At 43.5% G+C, this 17478-nt stretch overlaps 1 protein-coding gene across 1 annotated transcript in view; it reads left to right on the plus strand.

Moving 5' to 3' along the window:
- LOC124551231 (protein split ends-like) overlaps positions 1-1920 on the plus strand; it is a 124289-nt gene extending 122369 nt beyond the window's left edge. Inside the window, exon 8 of the mRNA XM_047126224.1 lies at positions 240-1920. Within this exon, the coding sequence (XP_046982180.1) occupies positions 240-1538 (1299 nt within the window). The 3' untranslated portion in view covers positions 1539-1920. The remainder of the gene's footprint in view (positions 1-239) is intronic.
- The last annotated feature ends 15558 nt before the right edge of the window (positions 1921-17478 follow it).

The following is a 17478-nucleotide window of genomic DNA, read 5'->3' on the forward strand; positions in this document are numbered from 1 at the left end:
ATCTTGTAACAACATCCAAATGTCTTGTAAGGCTGACCATATAGGAAACCAGTCTATTTGTTTGACCGCCTGTTTCCGTTTGCAGCATCAGTCGCCGGTGAGCACCATCCTCAGACCTCCTATGTGGGGAATTCTCAGACACACTGTAGAGTAAATCTTGTAACAACATCCAAATGTCTTGTAAGGCTGACCATATAGGAAATCAGTCTATTTGTTTGACCACCTGCTTTCGTTTGCAGCATCAGTCGCCGGTGAGCACCATCCTCACAGCTCCTGCTCATGCCGCTGCCTACAGCCCAGCAGTCAGCTCCGTCACCACAGCACCTGTTCATCCCGAGCACACCTACCTACAGACGGTGGCTGCCGCTGCACTACAACAACAGCAGCCAGGTGTGGTTCCTCAGACCCTGCACGAACAGCTGTACCACGACAGCCCATTGCACAGTGGAGTAGTTGTCTTCCCACAAGAGGCCAGGCAGCAGCTTTACCAGCAGGTTACCACTCCAGTGCCGCCTATATCGAGGCCAAATCCCCATCACCATGGCCCGCTCCACAACGGCGCTATTCTCGTGTCACACGTCCCTAGACAACACGAACACCAGCAAAGTCAAGTGTACTACAATGGTGGTATACTGCTACCAGAAGTCTTGAGGAAATACTTGTATCCCAACCAGGTCAACAGTATTGCTCCTCTACACATAAATTCACCCAGAGATCACTACCACCAGCAGAATCTAGTACAGCACGGTGCTAATCTGGGACAGATTCAGCTGAGACAACAGCCCTACCATCACATTCAAGTACAGGGCAGTGCTACGCAGTTATCAGATGTGCCGAGACAGCAACCATATCAGCAGGGAAATGTTCACCACATTGCTACTCTGGGATCAGATATACTGCGACTGCAACCACATCAACAAGGTCCTTTAAACAATGGCGCTGCTACGAGGCAGCATCCACAGCAGTTGAGTCCAGTCAACAGTGGCATGCGGCCTACTGTCCCCAACAGCGCTGCAGCCTCCAGTGGAAGAGTAGTCGTCTCAGTGGAACCGGCAATAGTCAAGTCACTGTCCTATCAGCAAACAGCAGTAGTTCCAGAACAAAAGCCACCACTACACAGTTCTGGCACTTCATCATCAGTCTACCAATCGCCTGGTGGTCAACATATACAAATGATCACTGCAGTGCCGTCTCAGTCAACAATTCTACTACCAGTATCATCAAACGTCCACCACACTTCTCCACATCTTGCGACAACATACGTGCGTCCCCTACAAACGAGCAACAACGTGGTCCAGGAACCTCAACACATGATGAGTGACAATGGTTTCAGGATCAGCCATGACAAACACGCTGCAATACGGGGCTATACTGGAGCGTCTCCGGTGAGTGTCATCTACAGAAGCAGCATCGGTGTGACGTCACCCAACAACAGGGCGCCACACAGGGATGGAGCTGGAAGACCACAGAGGCACAACAATGACCTGCAGACACCAGTCGAGGTTGACCTCAGACCTCCACCACCTGTAGTGCTGTGAGAGTATCGGTTAAGGACCGTATAGTAGTAGCTCCTAGAGCTATCGCTACACAAACTGACTGTATTTTCAGTTCACTTTGTCCTGCATACGGATAATGACACCAGTTTTCCGCGAATTCCGAAACCAGGAAAGTCTATACCATTCATATATTTATTCCATCCAGAATCTCTGTTATAAATGTCAGAAATTTGCACATGTAAAATTTCGTCAATTCTACATAAGCGACAAGAAGCAGCAAATGACACTCTTAGTTCGCATTAAATGAAGACTGCAAGACATCGAAGTGTCAGAGTGCCGAACAATATTCTTGTCTCTAGTCAAACTGTCTCTGTAGCTTGGTTTCCCTTTCCTGATTTTAGTAATTTATCTGCTATGTTGTATTCATCATGTGTAGAAGTGTAAGTGTTGTTAAGTTTTGTTGTTCTGTAATAAAACTGTTTTGTTTGATTTTTCGTGTACCTCATTACAGTTCCTGGTGGGAATGTACTTAGTATTTCCTGTATTGCAAACAGAAGCCGAACGTACTTTCTTCACACTGTGCCACTCAATTTCTTGTTGCATATTGAACACTACGCATACTCAGGGTGTTAGAAATGGAATTTACTTCGATAAATGTTACTAATTACGAGGGTAAAGCCAAAAGTAAGGTCTCCTATTTTTGTATAAGTACATAGACCTATTTATTTCTGCAATGGTTTACATCAGTTTACAGCTTGAACATTTAGCCATTTTTCGACATAATCACCATTTCTGTCGATGCATTTTTGTAGACGCTGTGGCAGTTTTTGTATGCCCATGTCATACCAGCTCACCGCCATGCTGTTCAGAAAGTTGTGAACTAGCGTGATTGTTGCTTGGTCTCAGGTGTAAAGTGGCTTGCCCAGGTTTCGTCATCCGTGACAATTGAGTCCAGAAAGTTGTCCTGTTCGGCTGCAAGGCGGTGAAGAAATGCGCGGGAAGCATCAACTCGTTGCCGCATGTGGTCCTCAGTCAGCATGCGTGGCACCCATCTCGCGCACACCTTCCGGTAGTTCAATGTTTCCGTTAAAATTCTGTGAGCGGTGCTTCGGGAAGCCTCAGGAACCAACGTGCTGAGATCATCCAGGATGATCCGCCGATCTTCACGCATGCTTTGCTCAACCTTCAACACTGTTTCCTCAGAAATTGACGGTCTCCCGCTCCTTTGTTCGTCGTGAATTTCGGTCCGACCAGCTGCAAACTCTCTACACCACTTACGAACATTTTTGACATCCATGCACGACTCCGTCAACTGGCGATGGATTTCAATCGGCGCAGCGCCCTTTACGTTCAAAAACCGAACAACTGCGCGCAATTCGCACTTGGCGGAAACATGCAACGGGAACTCCATTCTCAACGGCTGCCAAGCCAACACTGAGCGACTCAGCGCGGCGTGCGCATGTTTACACACAGCGCATGAAGCACTCTTTATAACAGTGTGACCAAATGCCACACAAACAGAGTTCTGTACTTATAAAAAAAATAGGAGACCTTACTTTTGGGATTACCCTCGCATTATAGTCGCGACTGAAATGTAAGCTGATTAGCGGATTACTACAGAGTCTTTGCACTGATTACTGCGCAATACGTCAGTTTCTTCACGGTGTATATCAGACTCAGCTACAAAACTCTAGAAGGAAAACATTTTACCAGAAATCACTCCAACTCCAATAATTTATGCTGTGATGAATGCCTGTGCCGAATTTGTATGAATGTTATATCGGGGTTCGACTCTTACAATCTCTGAAAATGCTCTTGTTGTACTGTCAGTTGCCCATCAGAAGTCTTTTCAAAAAATTTAATGTGGGGAAAAGAAAGGAATTGTCTGACTGTGCTTTGAATGGTCGTGCGCGGTCGTAAAGGAATATAGGATTCAGGTCGGATCAGTAACATATCTCACTCCTGTACGAGCAATAAAACGCACTAAATTTGGCACCGTCATTTTTGGGTATGATTTGGAAAGGGGAATTTACAACAACCCACAACGAACAGCCTTACCATTTTTGGCAGTTGAAAACAGCCTTCCGCCGGAAACCACCGACAATAATTCATACGAAAAGCGCATACGCAGATGTTATTAGAGAGAGCGGGCGTTTTCGGTCAGCCAGAGGAAAGTAACTGGCAGCAACAAGAATCCCTCATGTCATTCGTCCCATAACACATTTTCTGAATATCACGGACAATTTTCAAAGAAGGCAGGTACCGACAGATGTGAACAGTAACGAACCACCGGTTTAATCAGTCATGGCTAGAAAATACTGAACGAATTATTTACAGAAGAATATAAAAAGATAGATACGTTTGAACCCCGGAGAAATTTAGGATATACGTTGGTGCATACTATTACACACCGAAGCGCCAAATAAACTCGTATAAGCTCAAATGGTTCAAATGGCTCTGAACACTATGGGACTGAATATCTGAGGTCGTCACTCCCCTAGACTTAGAACGACTTAAACCTAACTAACCTAACGACATGACACACATCCATGCCCGAGGCAGGATTCGAACCTGCGGCCGTAGCAGCCGCGTGGTTCCGGACTGAAACGCCAGGAATTGCTCGGTCACAGCAACCGGCTCGTATAAACATGCGCATTCAAATACAGAGAGCTGAAAACAGACGTTAGCGCCTATATAAGACAACAAGTGTCTGGCGCAGTTGTTAGGTCGGCTGCCGCTGTTACAATGGCAGGTTATCACGATTGAAGTGAGTTTGAGCGTGTTGTCACAGTGGGCGCACGAGTGATGGTGCGCAGCATCTCCGAGGTAGCGACGCAGTGGGCTTTTTCCCGTACGACCATTTCACGAGTGTACCGTGAATATCAGAAATCAGGGAACCATCAAATCTCCGACATCGCTGCGGCGGGAAGAAGATCCTGCATTAACGGGACCAACAACGACTGAAGAGAATCGTTCAACGTGACAAAAGTGCAACCACTCCGCAAGTTGCTGCAGATTTCAGTGCTGGGCCATCAACAAGCGTTAGCGTGCGAACAATTCAACGAAACATCATCGACATGGGTTTTCGGAGCCGAAGGTCCAAAAAATGGAAACTTGTGGTAAGTCCTAACCAAACTGCGGGGGTCATCGGTCCCTAAAACTTACACATTACTTAATCTAACTTAGGCTAAAGACAACACATCCACCCATGCCCGAGGGAGGACTCGATCCTCCGACAGGAGCAGCCGCGCGAACCGCGACAATGCGTTTCAGACCGAACGGCTACCCCGCGCTGCCCGAAGGCCCTCTGGTGCACCCTTGATGACTGCGCAACACAATGCTTGTAAGTAGGCTGTTTAGGTTTTTATGTTGGTAACGTCACGTAGCGCTCTGTATGAAAATCGCCGACAGTCTGTGTGTGGTTTGCATTGTTGGAATATTCGCTATTGTTGTGTTGGGCAGTTGAATGTGAACAGCGCGTAGCGTTGCTCAGTTGGAGGTGAGCCGCCAGCAGTGGTGGTTGTGGGGAGAGAGACGGCAGAATTTTGAGAGCGGACGATCTGGACGTATGTCCATCAGAAAGAGTAAATTTGTAATATTGGATATCATGAACTGATATATGATGACTTTTGAACATTATTAAGGTAAATACATTGTTTGTTCTCTATCAAAATCTTTGATTTGCTAACTACGCCTATCAGTAGTTGGTGCCTTCAGTAGTTAGACTCTTTTATTCAGCTGGCAGTATTGGCGCACGCTGTATTGCAGTAGTTTGAGTAACGGAGAATTTTGTAGGGTAAGTGATTCATGAAAGGTATAGGTTATTGTTAGTCAGGGCCATTCTTTTGTAGGGATTATTGAAAGTCAGATTGCGTTGCGCTAAAAAAATTTTGTGTGTCAGTTTAGTGATGATCAGAATAAGTAAAGAGAGAAATGTCTGAGTACGTTCAGTTTTGCTCAGCTATTTGAAAATCAAATAACGTAGAGGTTTCCCAGCACTGTCATTTATAATAAAATTTCTAAGGGGATGTTTCATGCTTTACGCAATCTCTTCAACTGTCGACGTTCTCTGTCAGTCAACAGACGAGGTCGGCCTGTACACTTTTGTGCTGCACGTGTCCCTTCACGTTTCCACTTCACTATCACATCGGAAACAATGGACCGAAGGATGTTTAGGAGTGTTGAAATCTCACGTACAAACCTATGACCCAAGTGACACCAAACCAACTGACCATGTTCGAAATCCTTCCACGGTGCGCCCCATCCTGCTCTCTTACGATGTCTAATGACTACTGAGGTCGCTGATATGGAGTACCTGGTAGTAGGTGACATCACAATGCACATAATAGAAAAACATATTTTTTTCGGGGGTGTCCGGATACTTTTGATCACATAGTGTAACAGTTTCACGCGTAAACAGCTAAAAGAAAAAAAATTGTCTTCAGTGGGACTTGAATGCGGTACCTTTGGTATTACGACCGCACACTCTATCAATTCACACACCAACATTTACAAAGCAATTATTCATAGATACGCCTTCCGTGTGCTCTGTAACTGTGGTGTTCCTTTTAATTTCAATTTACGCATGTGCTACTGGGCGACACCACATAACACGAGCTCAATGGTTATTTTGGTGGACACTCTGCCGACTTACAGCGTTTGGTACCGATCTGAGAGTCTGACATCTGGAGATTTGGCTGTGGGAAGAGTCGGCGCACTTACCTCTAATCGTCTCCACTACAGATATCGCAAAACGTTTCCATATATCGCCGTTTGACTATTTGACACTGCATTACTAATATCGTCAGTATGCAAATTATCGCTTCATTTAGCACTTGCAAGTGCAGTTGTATGTCTTTTGACAGGGTTTGTGCACATTGCTACAGAGCATTATTGGAACACAACACGACCAGCTTAGAGACAGAAGTGATGACACTCTCTGCAGGACCTGACCATCAGTTTGCAGGACAATGCTCTAGCACGTACAGTGCAAGCTCTTACTGATTTGTTTGACTGATGGGGCTGCTAAGTGCTATATACCACCCACTGCACTCCCCTGACTTAAGCCCTCGTGACTTTAACTCGATTTCTAAACTGAAGGAAACGCTTCACGGCATTCACTTTAAAACTGCTACAAATTCGTCGGGCAATAGACCGCCTTGCTCGAACTGTCAATACAACTGACACTGCCAAGAGTATCCTACGACTTCCACATCGTTGGCAGTGGGTTATACGCAATGCTGGTGACTGATTTGAAGGTCAGTAAAACTTTGAAACACGTATCTATTTTTGTGCGAGCTGTAAATAAATAGTTGCTGCTATTAAAGTTCCAACCCTCGTATAATTCAACATCCCAACTCTTAAACTGACTCATCGTAAAAGTAATTTTGTTTTGGTTTTCTGTTTTTTTATAATTACATGCCCTCCTTTCTGGGGTTATTGGAGCTGCTTCTTCGACACTCAGTACCACCTGGTAGCATGTCGAGCAACCTGAAACCTATTATGTCTGCGAATAAATTATTGCAGAACGATAAGAAGAGCGTTGCCTTTAAAGAAGACTAGCGTATTACTTTTTTTTTTTTTTTTTTTTTTTTGGTATCAGTCATTTCACTGCTTTGGTTTGGACCGCCATGAATTCCTCCCCTGTGCCAACAACCTCTTCGTCTCAGAGTAGCATTTGCAACCTAAGACCTCAATTATTTGCTGGATGTATTCCAATCTCCTCTACAGCTTTCACCCTGTACAGCTCCCTGTAGTAAAAAATGGTTCTAATGGCTCTAGGCACTATGGGACTTAACGTCTGAGGTCATCAGTCCCCTCGACTTACAACTACTTAAACCTAACTAATCGAAGGACATCACACACATCCATGCCCGAGGCAGGATTCGAACCTGCGACCCTAGCAGCAGCGCGGTTCCAGACTGAAGCGCCTAGAACCACTCGGCCACAGCGGCCGGCTCCCTGTAGTACCGTGGAAGCTATTCCTTAATGTCTTAACAGATGTCCTACCACCACGTCCCTTCTTCTTGTCAGTGTTTTCCATACATTTCTCTCCTCTACGATTCTGCGCAGAACCTCCTCATTCCTCACATTATCAGTCCACAACTTTTCAACATTCGTCTGTAGCACCACATCTCAAATGTTCGATTCTCTTCTTTCCTGGTTTTCCCACAGCCCATGTTTCACTACCATACATTGCTGTGTTCCTAACGTACCTTCTAAGAAATTTCTTCTTCAAGTTAAGGCCTACATTTCATATTCGTAGACTAAGACTTCTCATGACCAGGAATGTCCTTTTTGCCAATGCTAGTCTGCTCCTTATGTCCTCCTTTCTCCATGTGTCACGGGTTATTTTGCTGCTTAGCTAGCAGTATCCCTTAACTTTATCTGCTTTGTGATCACCAACCCTCATGTTAAGTTTCTTGCTGTTCTCTTTTCCTCTGTTTCTCACGTATTCGGTCTTCCTTCGATTTCCTCTCTATCCATATTCTGTACTCACTAGACCGTTCATTCCATTCAACAGATCCTCTAATTCTTCTTCACGTTCACTGAGGATAGAACTGTCATCAGGAAATCTTATTAGTCACGTCCTTTCACAATGAACTTTAATCCCAGTCTCGAAACTTTTTTTATTTTATTTCCGTCATTGCTTCTTCGATTTACAGATTGAACAGTAAGGTCGAAAGACTGCTTCCCTCTCTTACATACATTTTTATTATTATTATTTACATTTTATAGCCTTCACTGGAACACTCTAGCCAACTTTATAAATTAAAAAAATTTTCAGTTTTCTGTCAGCCAAGTACTCCTTCATTCTCTCGGATCTCATCCTTCTTTCTTCATCTGAAATCACCCTTCCTATTGTCTGTTTGTTGATTCTCTTTTGCAGTCTGGTTTGTTTGTCTGTGAGTTTCCTGATTTTGTCAGTTTTGTTTCATAGGTCTTCCAATGTAATCTGTAGCTCATCCATTTCCTCCTTGATTTCTGTAATCCACTTAATGTTGCACTTACTATTCCACAATTTTTCTATTATTCTCCCGATGATCCTGTTATCTGGTGTTCTGATTAGATGTCCGAAAAATGAAATGCGTTTCTTTCTGATTGTACTCATTACCGGTTCTGTTTCCTTGTAGATTGTTTCATTTGTAGCTACTCTACAGTGTCCATCTTTCTGGTACGATTTGTTGATGCACGTTCTGATGGTTCTTCCCTCTATTTTGAGTATTTTGTCTATTTGTGCAGTGTTAGTTGTTTTGAAGGTTGTTTCACTTGCGTATGGTCTTTCTGCTTGAGTGACTGTTTTAATTTTTAATATGAGCCATTTGTTCTTGGTCTTCCACCCTTATTGTTCCCTCTTTGCACTTGTACAGATTGTATATTACCTGTTTCTCGTATAGCTTACCCGTATGTTTCTAAGAAATCCGTACATCTTGCACCGTTTGACATTGTCGGAGCCTTTTTGTCGACAAATCCTGTGAACGTTTCTCGATTTTTTTCTTTTGTAGTCTTGGTTCGATTATCAATCGTGTGATCAGAACTGCCTCTCTGGTGCCTTTCCTATAGCAAACTGATCGACATCTAACTTCAGTTTTCTTTTCCATTCTTCGGTATATTATGCTTGCCATCAACTTGGATTGATGAACTGCTACGCTGATTGTGCGATAACTTTCGCACTTGTCGATATTATTAAAAAGCCGTGAAAAATACCTTACCGCTCATTAATTTCAATACACCCTGATATTTCAGATTTACAACACAAATCAAACGTTATTTCTCACAAGATGTAATTATATTAACTTCCAAATGTATAATACAATCTGTTTATATTTTACTTTCATCAAAGTATCCTTCTTTGGATTTAATGACTGCCTCACAAACTCGAGGCATGCGGACAATCAGTTTTTGTAGATATTGGGAATCTGTGTGATTCCACACATCCTTAACGCTGTTCCAGAGATGTTCCTTGCTGGATATATTAACTTCCCTGATACATCTGTCCACTCCATCCCAGACCATTTCAATGGGATTACAACCGGGGCTTTGGGACGGCCATACCATCATCATTCAGTACTTTCTGTTTTTCCTTTGATGCAATGTAGTTCGTACATTAAGCCGACCGATGTTTTGTGTCACTATCCTGTTGTAAGGTGAACCCTTTCCCTATTAAGCACAATGCACTTGATGCTGCATGATACTGAAGTATGCGGTGGTACTGCTTCCGATTCATACATCCTTCTATTTTCACAATGTCGCCAACTCTATCTCCGGCAAAACATCACCAAACCATAACAGAACCTCTACCGTGTAGAACACACAGCTGAGCTACCCTTTCCCCTACATATCGGCAAATATACTCCTTCTGGTTCCAAAAATCTCGAAGTTCGATTCATTGATGAATAACACCTTCGTCCACTCTTCCGATGTCCATTACGATGTTTTCTACTCCAAGTCTACTTATGGGCCTTAGAAGGGGTATTATTGGTGTGACACATCCTTTAAAGCCGGGTTTAGTCAGTTTCCTTCTTAATGTTGCAACAGATATTGTTGTCGTATTCATTTCTACTAATTCTGCACGAATTTGGGGCGCTGTTTTGAATCTATTTCTCTTATCGGTAATTCTGATATATTTAACATCACTTTCAGTTGTTTTACGAGGTCGTCCTGGTCGTGGTATGTCCTTATTGCTACCTGTTGTCTTCTGGTGGTGAAAGGTGTATTGCACTCCACCTATAGACACACTACGATGTTTCGCAATTTGGCTAAGTGCTACAATTGCAGCACGTTTTTCTACGGATATCGCCACTCGTGGAGCCGTACTAGCGATGTGCACACTTCAGTGTCACGAAGGAACTGAGGTGCAGGAACCACATGTTATCTATCGTACCAATGCTTGCGTTCGCTGCAGACATCACGTCACTACAGGGAACAACACAGGTGCACCACATGCGGCATCCGTCGGTAGAAAGGTAAACAAACATATCAGATAGGTACATAACGTTTATGCGCACAACATTGTTTGTTGGATACTATGGTGTCTCGATGACCACCAAAAAAAAATCATTACATCTATACAACTGTTGTACTATTCCTTTGCTTCCCCGACACTACCCACAGTATTAGATCTTATCTACAGAGAACTACACTACTGGCCATTAAAATTGCTACACCACGAAGATGACGTGCTACAGACGTGTAAATTAACCGACAGCAAGAAGATGCTGTGATATGCAAATGATTAGCTTTTCAGAGCATTCACACAAGGTTGGCGCAAGTGGCGACCCCTACAACGTGCTGACATGAGGAAAGTTTCCAACCGATTTCTCATACACAAACAGCAGTCGACAGACGTTGCCTGGTGAAACGTTGTTGTGATGTCTCGTGTAAGGAGGAGAAATGCATACCATCACGTTTCTGACTTTCATAAAGGTCGGATTGTAGCCTATCGTGATTGCGGTTTGTCGTACCGCTACATTGCTGCTCGCGTTCATCGAGATCCAATGACAGTTAGCAGAATATGGAATCGGTAGGTTCAGGAGAGTAATACGGAACGCCGTGCTGGATCCCGGCCTCGTATCACTAGCAGTCGAGATGACAGGCATCTTATCTGCATGGCTGTAACGGATCGTGCAGCCACGTCTCGATCCCTGAGTCAACAAATGGGGACGTTTGCAAGACAACAACCATCTGCACGAACAGTTCGACGACGTTTGCAGCAGTATGGACTATCAGCTCGATGACCATGGCTGCGGTTACCCTTGACACTGCATCACAGACAGACAGGAGCGCCTGCGTTGGTGTACTCAACGACAAACCTGGGTGCACGAATGGCAAAACGTCATTTTTCGGATGAATCCAGGTTCTGTTTACAGGATCTTGATGGTCGCATCCGTGTTTGGCGACATCGCGGTGAACGCACATTGGAAGCGTGTATTCGTCATCGGCATACTGGCGTATCACCTGGCGTGATGGTATGGGGTGCCATTGGTTACACGTCTCGGTCATCTCTTGTTCGCACTGACGGCACTTTGAACAGTGGACGTTACATTTCAGATGTGTTACGACCCGTGGCTCTACCCTTCACTCGATCCCTGCGAAACCCTACATTTCAGCAGGACAATGCACGACCGCATGTTGCAGGTCCTGTACGGGCTTTTCTGGATACATAAAATGTTCGACTGCTGCCCTGACCAGCATATTCTCCAGGTCTCTCACCAATTGAAAACGTCTGGTCAATGGTGGCCGAGCAACTGGCTCGTCACAATACGCCAGTCACTACTCTTGATGAACTGTGGTATCGTGTTGAAGCTGCACGGGCAGCTGTACCTGTACACGCCATCCAAGCTCTGTTTGACTCAATGCCCAGGCGTATCAAGGCCGTTATTACGGCCTGAGGTGGTTGTTCTGGGTACTGATTTCTCAGGATCTATGCTCCCAAATTGCGTGAAAATGTAATCACATGTCAGATTCAAGTATAATATATCTGTGCAATGAATACCCGTTTATCATCTGCATTTCATCTTGGTGTAGCAATTTTAATGGCCAGTAGTGTATATGTCATGTGTTGGGTGTATTGAAGTTAATGAGCGGTAGTGCATATTGTTATAAATATCAGTTTTTATTTCGTAGACAAACCACGGACATTATTCTGAACTACACATTTTTGTGCCACTTTTGAATGTAGTTTCAACTGGTTTGCATACATTTTTCCCTTCGTCCTGGAAGCGCGAGATTTCCTTGAGGAAGAAGGAAGTTGCGGTTTCGCGAGGACGCTGCAGCTGCCCTCTCACGGAAGCTGAAGGATGGCTGCGGCGGCAGAGCCGTAGGCGGTGTGACTGAAGCTTCCTCGTCCAACTACGTCGGTCCCCCACGCGGCGACGCGGGCGGCGTGTGGACGCGCGCTGTCCAGCTGCACGACCCCAGGGCGCGATCTCACAAGCGTCGCGGGTGCAGCAGACAACATTTACGATTCGCCAGCGAGAATGCAACCCTCTGCTTGCCGGGAGACATTGCCTACACCTTCGCCACGAGATCGCATCATCGTTGCATTCCTTTTTGATGGGGAGTCCAATATTTATCATTCGGCACTTCAGAGCTTCGCTCGAGACTCATAATCGTGAAACCAGTTTTTATAGCTTGTCACGATATTCGTAGAAAAAGATCTGTGACGATAGTCCTCTCAACTTTGGGACCCAATCGACATCAAATTTTCGATAACCAAAGATCCGAATCACTCCTGTGTTGCACTGTGTGGTCTTGTAAGCACTGTTGCGATTTCATTCGCAGTACCACGCCTGTCTTCTCCAACGAACTCGTCGATTATTTCGTTTTTCCGTACCTCGGAGGCAGTTCCAGGGCGAAAGTTACAGGTCTCATTCGGAAAGTCGCGTTCCCATCTTTCGAGTGCGTCACCTTTTACATAACACCGACGGCGTCCATAAATATATCTTCATATGCACAATAAAGCCATAGACAAATTTGACATCTACAACGAACAGTGTTATCACATAACGCTATCGATACGAAATTTCAGTGACTGACATTTTTGTCAATACGGTTTGTGGATACGTGATAGAAATCAATCACATCTTAATATACTATCATATCAAAAATATCTAGATACCTATTAATTAACACTGATACAGGATATATGCACCGCGCTCTTTTGTGAGGGCTTTAGCTCTGTTACGTACACTTTCAATGCCTGTCTGAATATCTACGGAGGACTGGGACGAACACAAACCAGAGGAGGTGGGGATCTTTCGTGGACTGAAATCGACGTTTCGACTCATCCCGAAGGTGTTCCATTGGATTCATATTGGGAAACTTGGCAGGCAAATTGATCGTCCCGAGGTCGTTTCCTCATAAGTTCTGCTTTATGAAAGGATACACTGTCATGCTGATAGAAACAACAGACATCTCCGGACTGTTCCTCTAATTCGAGCAGTACACAGTGCTGTAAAACGTGCATATCCTTCCATATTTACCGTTTTCTTATGCACAATAATGGGACCACGAGGTGACCGCAAGAACACACCCCCATACGGCAAACTCATTCTGAAGGTGTTCTATTGGATTGACATTGGGAATCTTGGTGAACCAATTAATTTCAGCTATGTTATTGTCTCCAAGCCAGTGGCACATAAGTTCTACATAATGAAAGGGTGTACTGTCATGCTGATAGAAGCAGCACACGTCTCTGGGCTGGTCCACTAATTTTAGCAGTACACAGTGCTGTAAAACGTTCATATCCTTCTGTATTTAGCGTTTTCTTATGCAAAATGAGGGGACCTCAACCCAACCAAGAGAATACACCTCCATACAGTAAACTCATCTTGTAGGTGTTCCATTGGATTAATACCCGAAATATTGGTGGGGCAATTGATTTCAGATATGTTATTGTCTCCAAGCCAGTGGTTCGCAAGTTCTACTATATGAAATGCTGCTCCGTCATGCCGATAGAAACAACAACAATGATTGTTGGTTGAAAAGAGATGTACTTGTCTGCGCTTACTTTATACCAATAAACATAAATTGTTTCCATTGAAATCTGAACCTGATGTTTCTTGAGTCACTGTTTCCCTATTGACTTTTTACTATGTTTTGTGTACAACCAGTTGAAGATGATTTACTGAGTTTAAGCGGAATCTCCCCACTTCCGTGATCGAACCACAGAATCTTGCCAGACGGAAGCTATGTAGAAAAAGAGGAATTAATTACCGGTGGTGAAATTTAACCAGGTCCAGCGGGTCAAAGAGAGGTTGGCAATCCTTATCTCAGACTGGTTTAACATGCGTAGCAGTGTAGGAAATTTATGGGAATCCGCCAGTAAACGTTGCCATGTAACGTGTTTGGTGGGCCTCGCACAGGCAGCAGTCGTGTGGAGTCTGGCTGCTTCCGCCAGTGTAGATGTAGTTGGGGGGGGGGGGGGGGGGGAGGGAGGAAGGTATCTGCTCTCCCTCGGCAGTGTGGTTGGCCTCTGCTGTCAGCGTCTCTCTTAGAACAGAGGTGTGTGCGTGGAAGCCGCACCTGGCACCTATCCTTGTGAAGTACCAAAACGGCAAGGCATGCTGCAATCTCCGGTTCTGCTGTATCCAATGTGGCAACTCGTCCTCCACGACATTCGTCGTTAGGATTACGGATGGTCGTTAAATGTAATTTGACAGTTTCTGAAAATGAAATCTATATAGTACCACTTGGGAAAGGTGTTCAGTTGGGCTGAATATTATATTCACACAAGTAGCAGTTTCATTTCTATTGGTCGCTCACTCATTTTATATTTGAACAAATGGCCAGTCTTTTTTTGACAACATATATTTGAAAAATAAACGCTCTGTTGCAGTAGATGACAACACTAACAATGGCCGCTATCGACAGGGGATCTCAAGTTGATTCCGTATTTCTAGATTTCCGGAAAGCTTTTGACACCGTTCCTCACAAGCGACTTCTAATCAAGCTGCGGGCCTATGGGGTATCGTCTCAGTTGTGCGACTGGATTCGTGATTTCCTGTCAGGTCGTAGTAATAGACGGCAAATCATCGAGTAAAACTGAAGTGATATCAGGTGTTCCCCAGGGAAGCGGCCTGGGACCTCTGCTGTTCCTGATCTATATAAATGACCTGGGTGACAATCTGAGCAGTTCTCTTAGGTTGTTCGCAGATGATGCTGTAATTTACCGTCTAGTAAGGCCATCCGAAGACCAGTATCAGATGCAAAGCGATTTAGAAAAGATTGCTGTATGGTGTGACATGTGGCAGTTGACGCTAAATAACGAAAAGTGTGAGGTGATCCACATGAGTTCCAAAAGAAATCCGTTGGAATTCGATTACTCGATAAATAGTACAATTCTCAAGGCTGTCAATTCAACTAAGTACCTGGGTGTTAAAATTACGAACAACTTCAGTTGGAAAGACCACATAGATAATGTTGTGGAGAAGGCGAGCCAAAGGTTGCGTTTCATTGGCAGGACACTTAGAAGATGCAACAAGTCCACTAAAGAGACAGCTTACACTACACTCGTTCGTCCTCTGTTAGAATATTGCTGCGCGGTGTGGGATCCATACCAGGTGGGATCGACGGAGGACATCGAAAGGGTGCAAAAAAGGGCAGCTCGTTTTGTATTATCACGTAGTAGGGGAGAGAGTGTGGCAGATATGATATGCGAATTGGGATGGAAGTCATTACAGCAAAGACGTTTTTCGTCGCGGCGAGATCTATTTACGAAATTTCAGTCACTAACTTTCTCTTCCGAATGCGAAAATATTTTGTTGAGCCCAACCTACATAGGTAGGAATGATCATCAAAATAAAATAAGAGAAATCAGAGCTCGAACAGAAAGGTTTAGGTGTTCGATTTTCCCGCGCGCTGTTCGGGAGTGGAATGGTAGAGAGATAGTATGATTGTGGTTCGACGAACCCTCTGCCAAGCACTTAAATGTGAATTGCAGAGTAGTCATGTAGATGTAGATGTAGATGTATTAAAACAATGTGCAGCTTAGCTATGGCATTCTTTTTTGGGGAACAGATGCACAAAATATGAATACAATTTCCAAACTCCAGAAAAGAGCCATAACAATAATAACCAAAAATATAAGTCGAGCTCATTGTAAAGGTCTGTTCAAAACACTGGGGATTTTAACTACTCCATGTGAATATATTTGTACACATCAAGAATAACATTGGTAATTACTGCACAACAGCTCTGTCCATGTTCATGGAACAAGAGCTAGACTCAAATTACGTTTACCAAGAAAAAGTAAACATAAAACTCAAAAAAGCATTTTCTACCAAGGAATAAAACTGTACAATAAATCACCAAAACAGATTAAAGAAATCGAAAAAATATACTTATTTCAAATGGAAGCTAAAAAGTATCTGTTATGCAATACATTTTATACATTGAAGGATTACTTGGATAAAACAGAGTATGGGTTTGGTAAAAAAAAGTTATACAATTAAATAATAATGATGATTATAAAACACCCAAAATTCCACATAACACATTCAGACTATGTTTTTTCCTTCTTTTTTCATTTTCTAGAAAAACTTACCCCCAAGCAATGCTTAGCACAATACTAACGCCTCTTCCTCTTTCTGAGCTCAACATCTCACTCATTATAGAGGTATGCTGACTCAGTTTTCCAGGATAGAAAATGGGAAGTTGCGGTACAAAAAATGGTCCAGAGATCACCAGTGTGTATGTTTTTGTGTGTGTAGTGAGTGAAGTGCTATGAAACAATGTGTGTATAGTGTGTGCAGTGACTGATAGTGAGATATGAGTGAACAGTGTGGCATTACATTATTTAATAAGTTATTTGCAAGAATAGTATTATATACCAGGAGTAAATATAATGATTGTCTCTAACTAGAACTCTGTAAATGTATGTTTATACTAATTAGCTTATTTTAAATTGGTCTAAACTTGTAAGTGCTTTGACATATCCTATATCCTTGTAAAAAGAGATCAACAGATGAATAAAGCTACTACTATTACTACTACTACTACTACTACTACTACTACTAGCGTTACAGCTGACATTCTGAGTCACATATGTAATGCATCACTGACTCAAGGTATTTTCCCAGACAGGTTAAAATATGCCTTTGTCAGGCCCCTGTACAAAATAGGGGAAACCACAGACGTCAATAATTACCTGTCACTATCCTTGCTTACAGCATTTTCAAAAATTGTCGACAAAGTAAAAAGTAAAGTAAAAAGAGTGGTCAGCCATGTCAACAGCAATGGGATACTTAGTAAGTCGTAGTTCGGATTTCACAATGCTGTTCCACTGAGACAGCAATGCACAATTTCACTGTCCACATAATAGAGTCTTTATATAGTAAAACGTCACCAATACCAATTTTCTGTGACTTATCCAAACCATTTGATTGTGTGAACCACAACATTATATTACAGAAATCACAATTTTGTGGTATAAACGGAACAGCATGTGAGTCCTTTTTGTCATATCTACAGAACAGGAAGC

The sequence above is a fragment of the Schistocerca americana genome, chromosome 9, assembly GCF_021461395.2.
Source record: "Schistocerca americana isolate TAMUIC-IGC-003095 chromosome 9, iqSchAmer2.1, whole genome shotgun sequence".
Taxonomy (NCBI): Eukaryota; Metazoa; Arthropoda; class Insecta; order Orthoptera; family Acrididae; genus Schistocerca; species Schistocerca americana.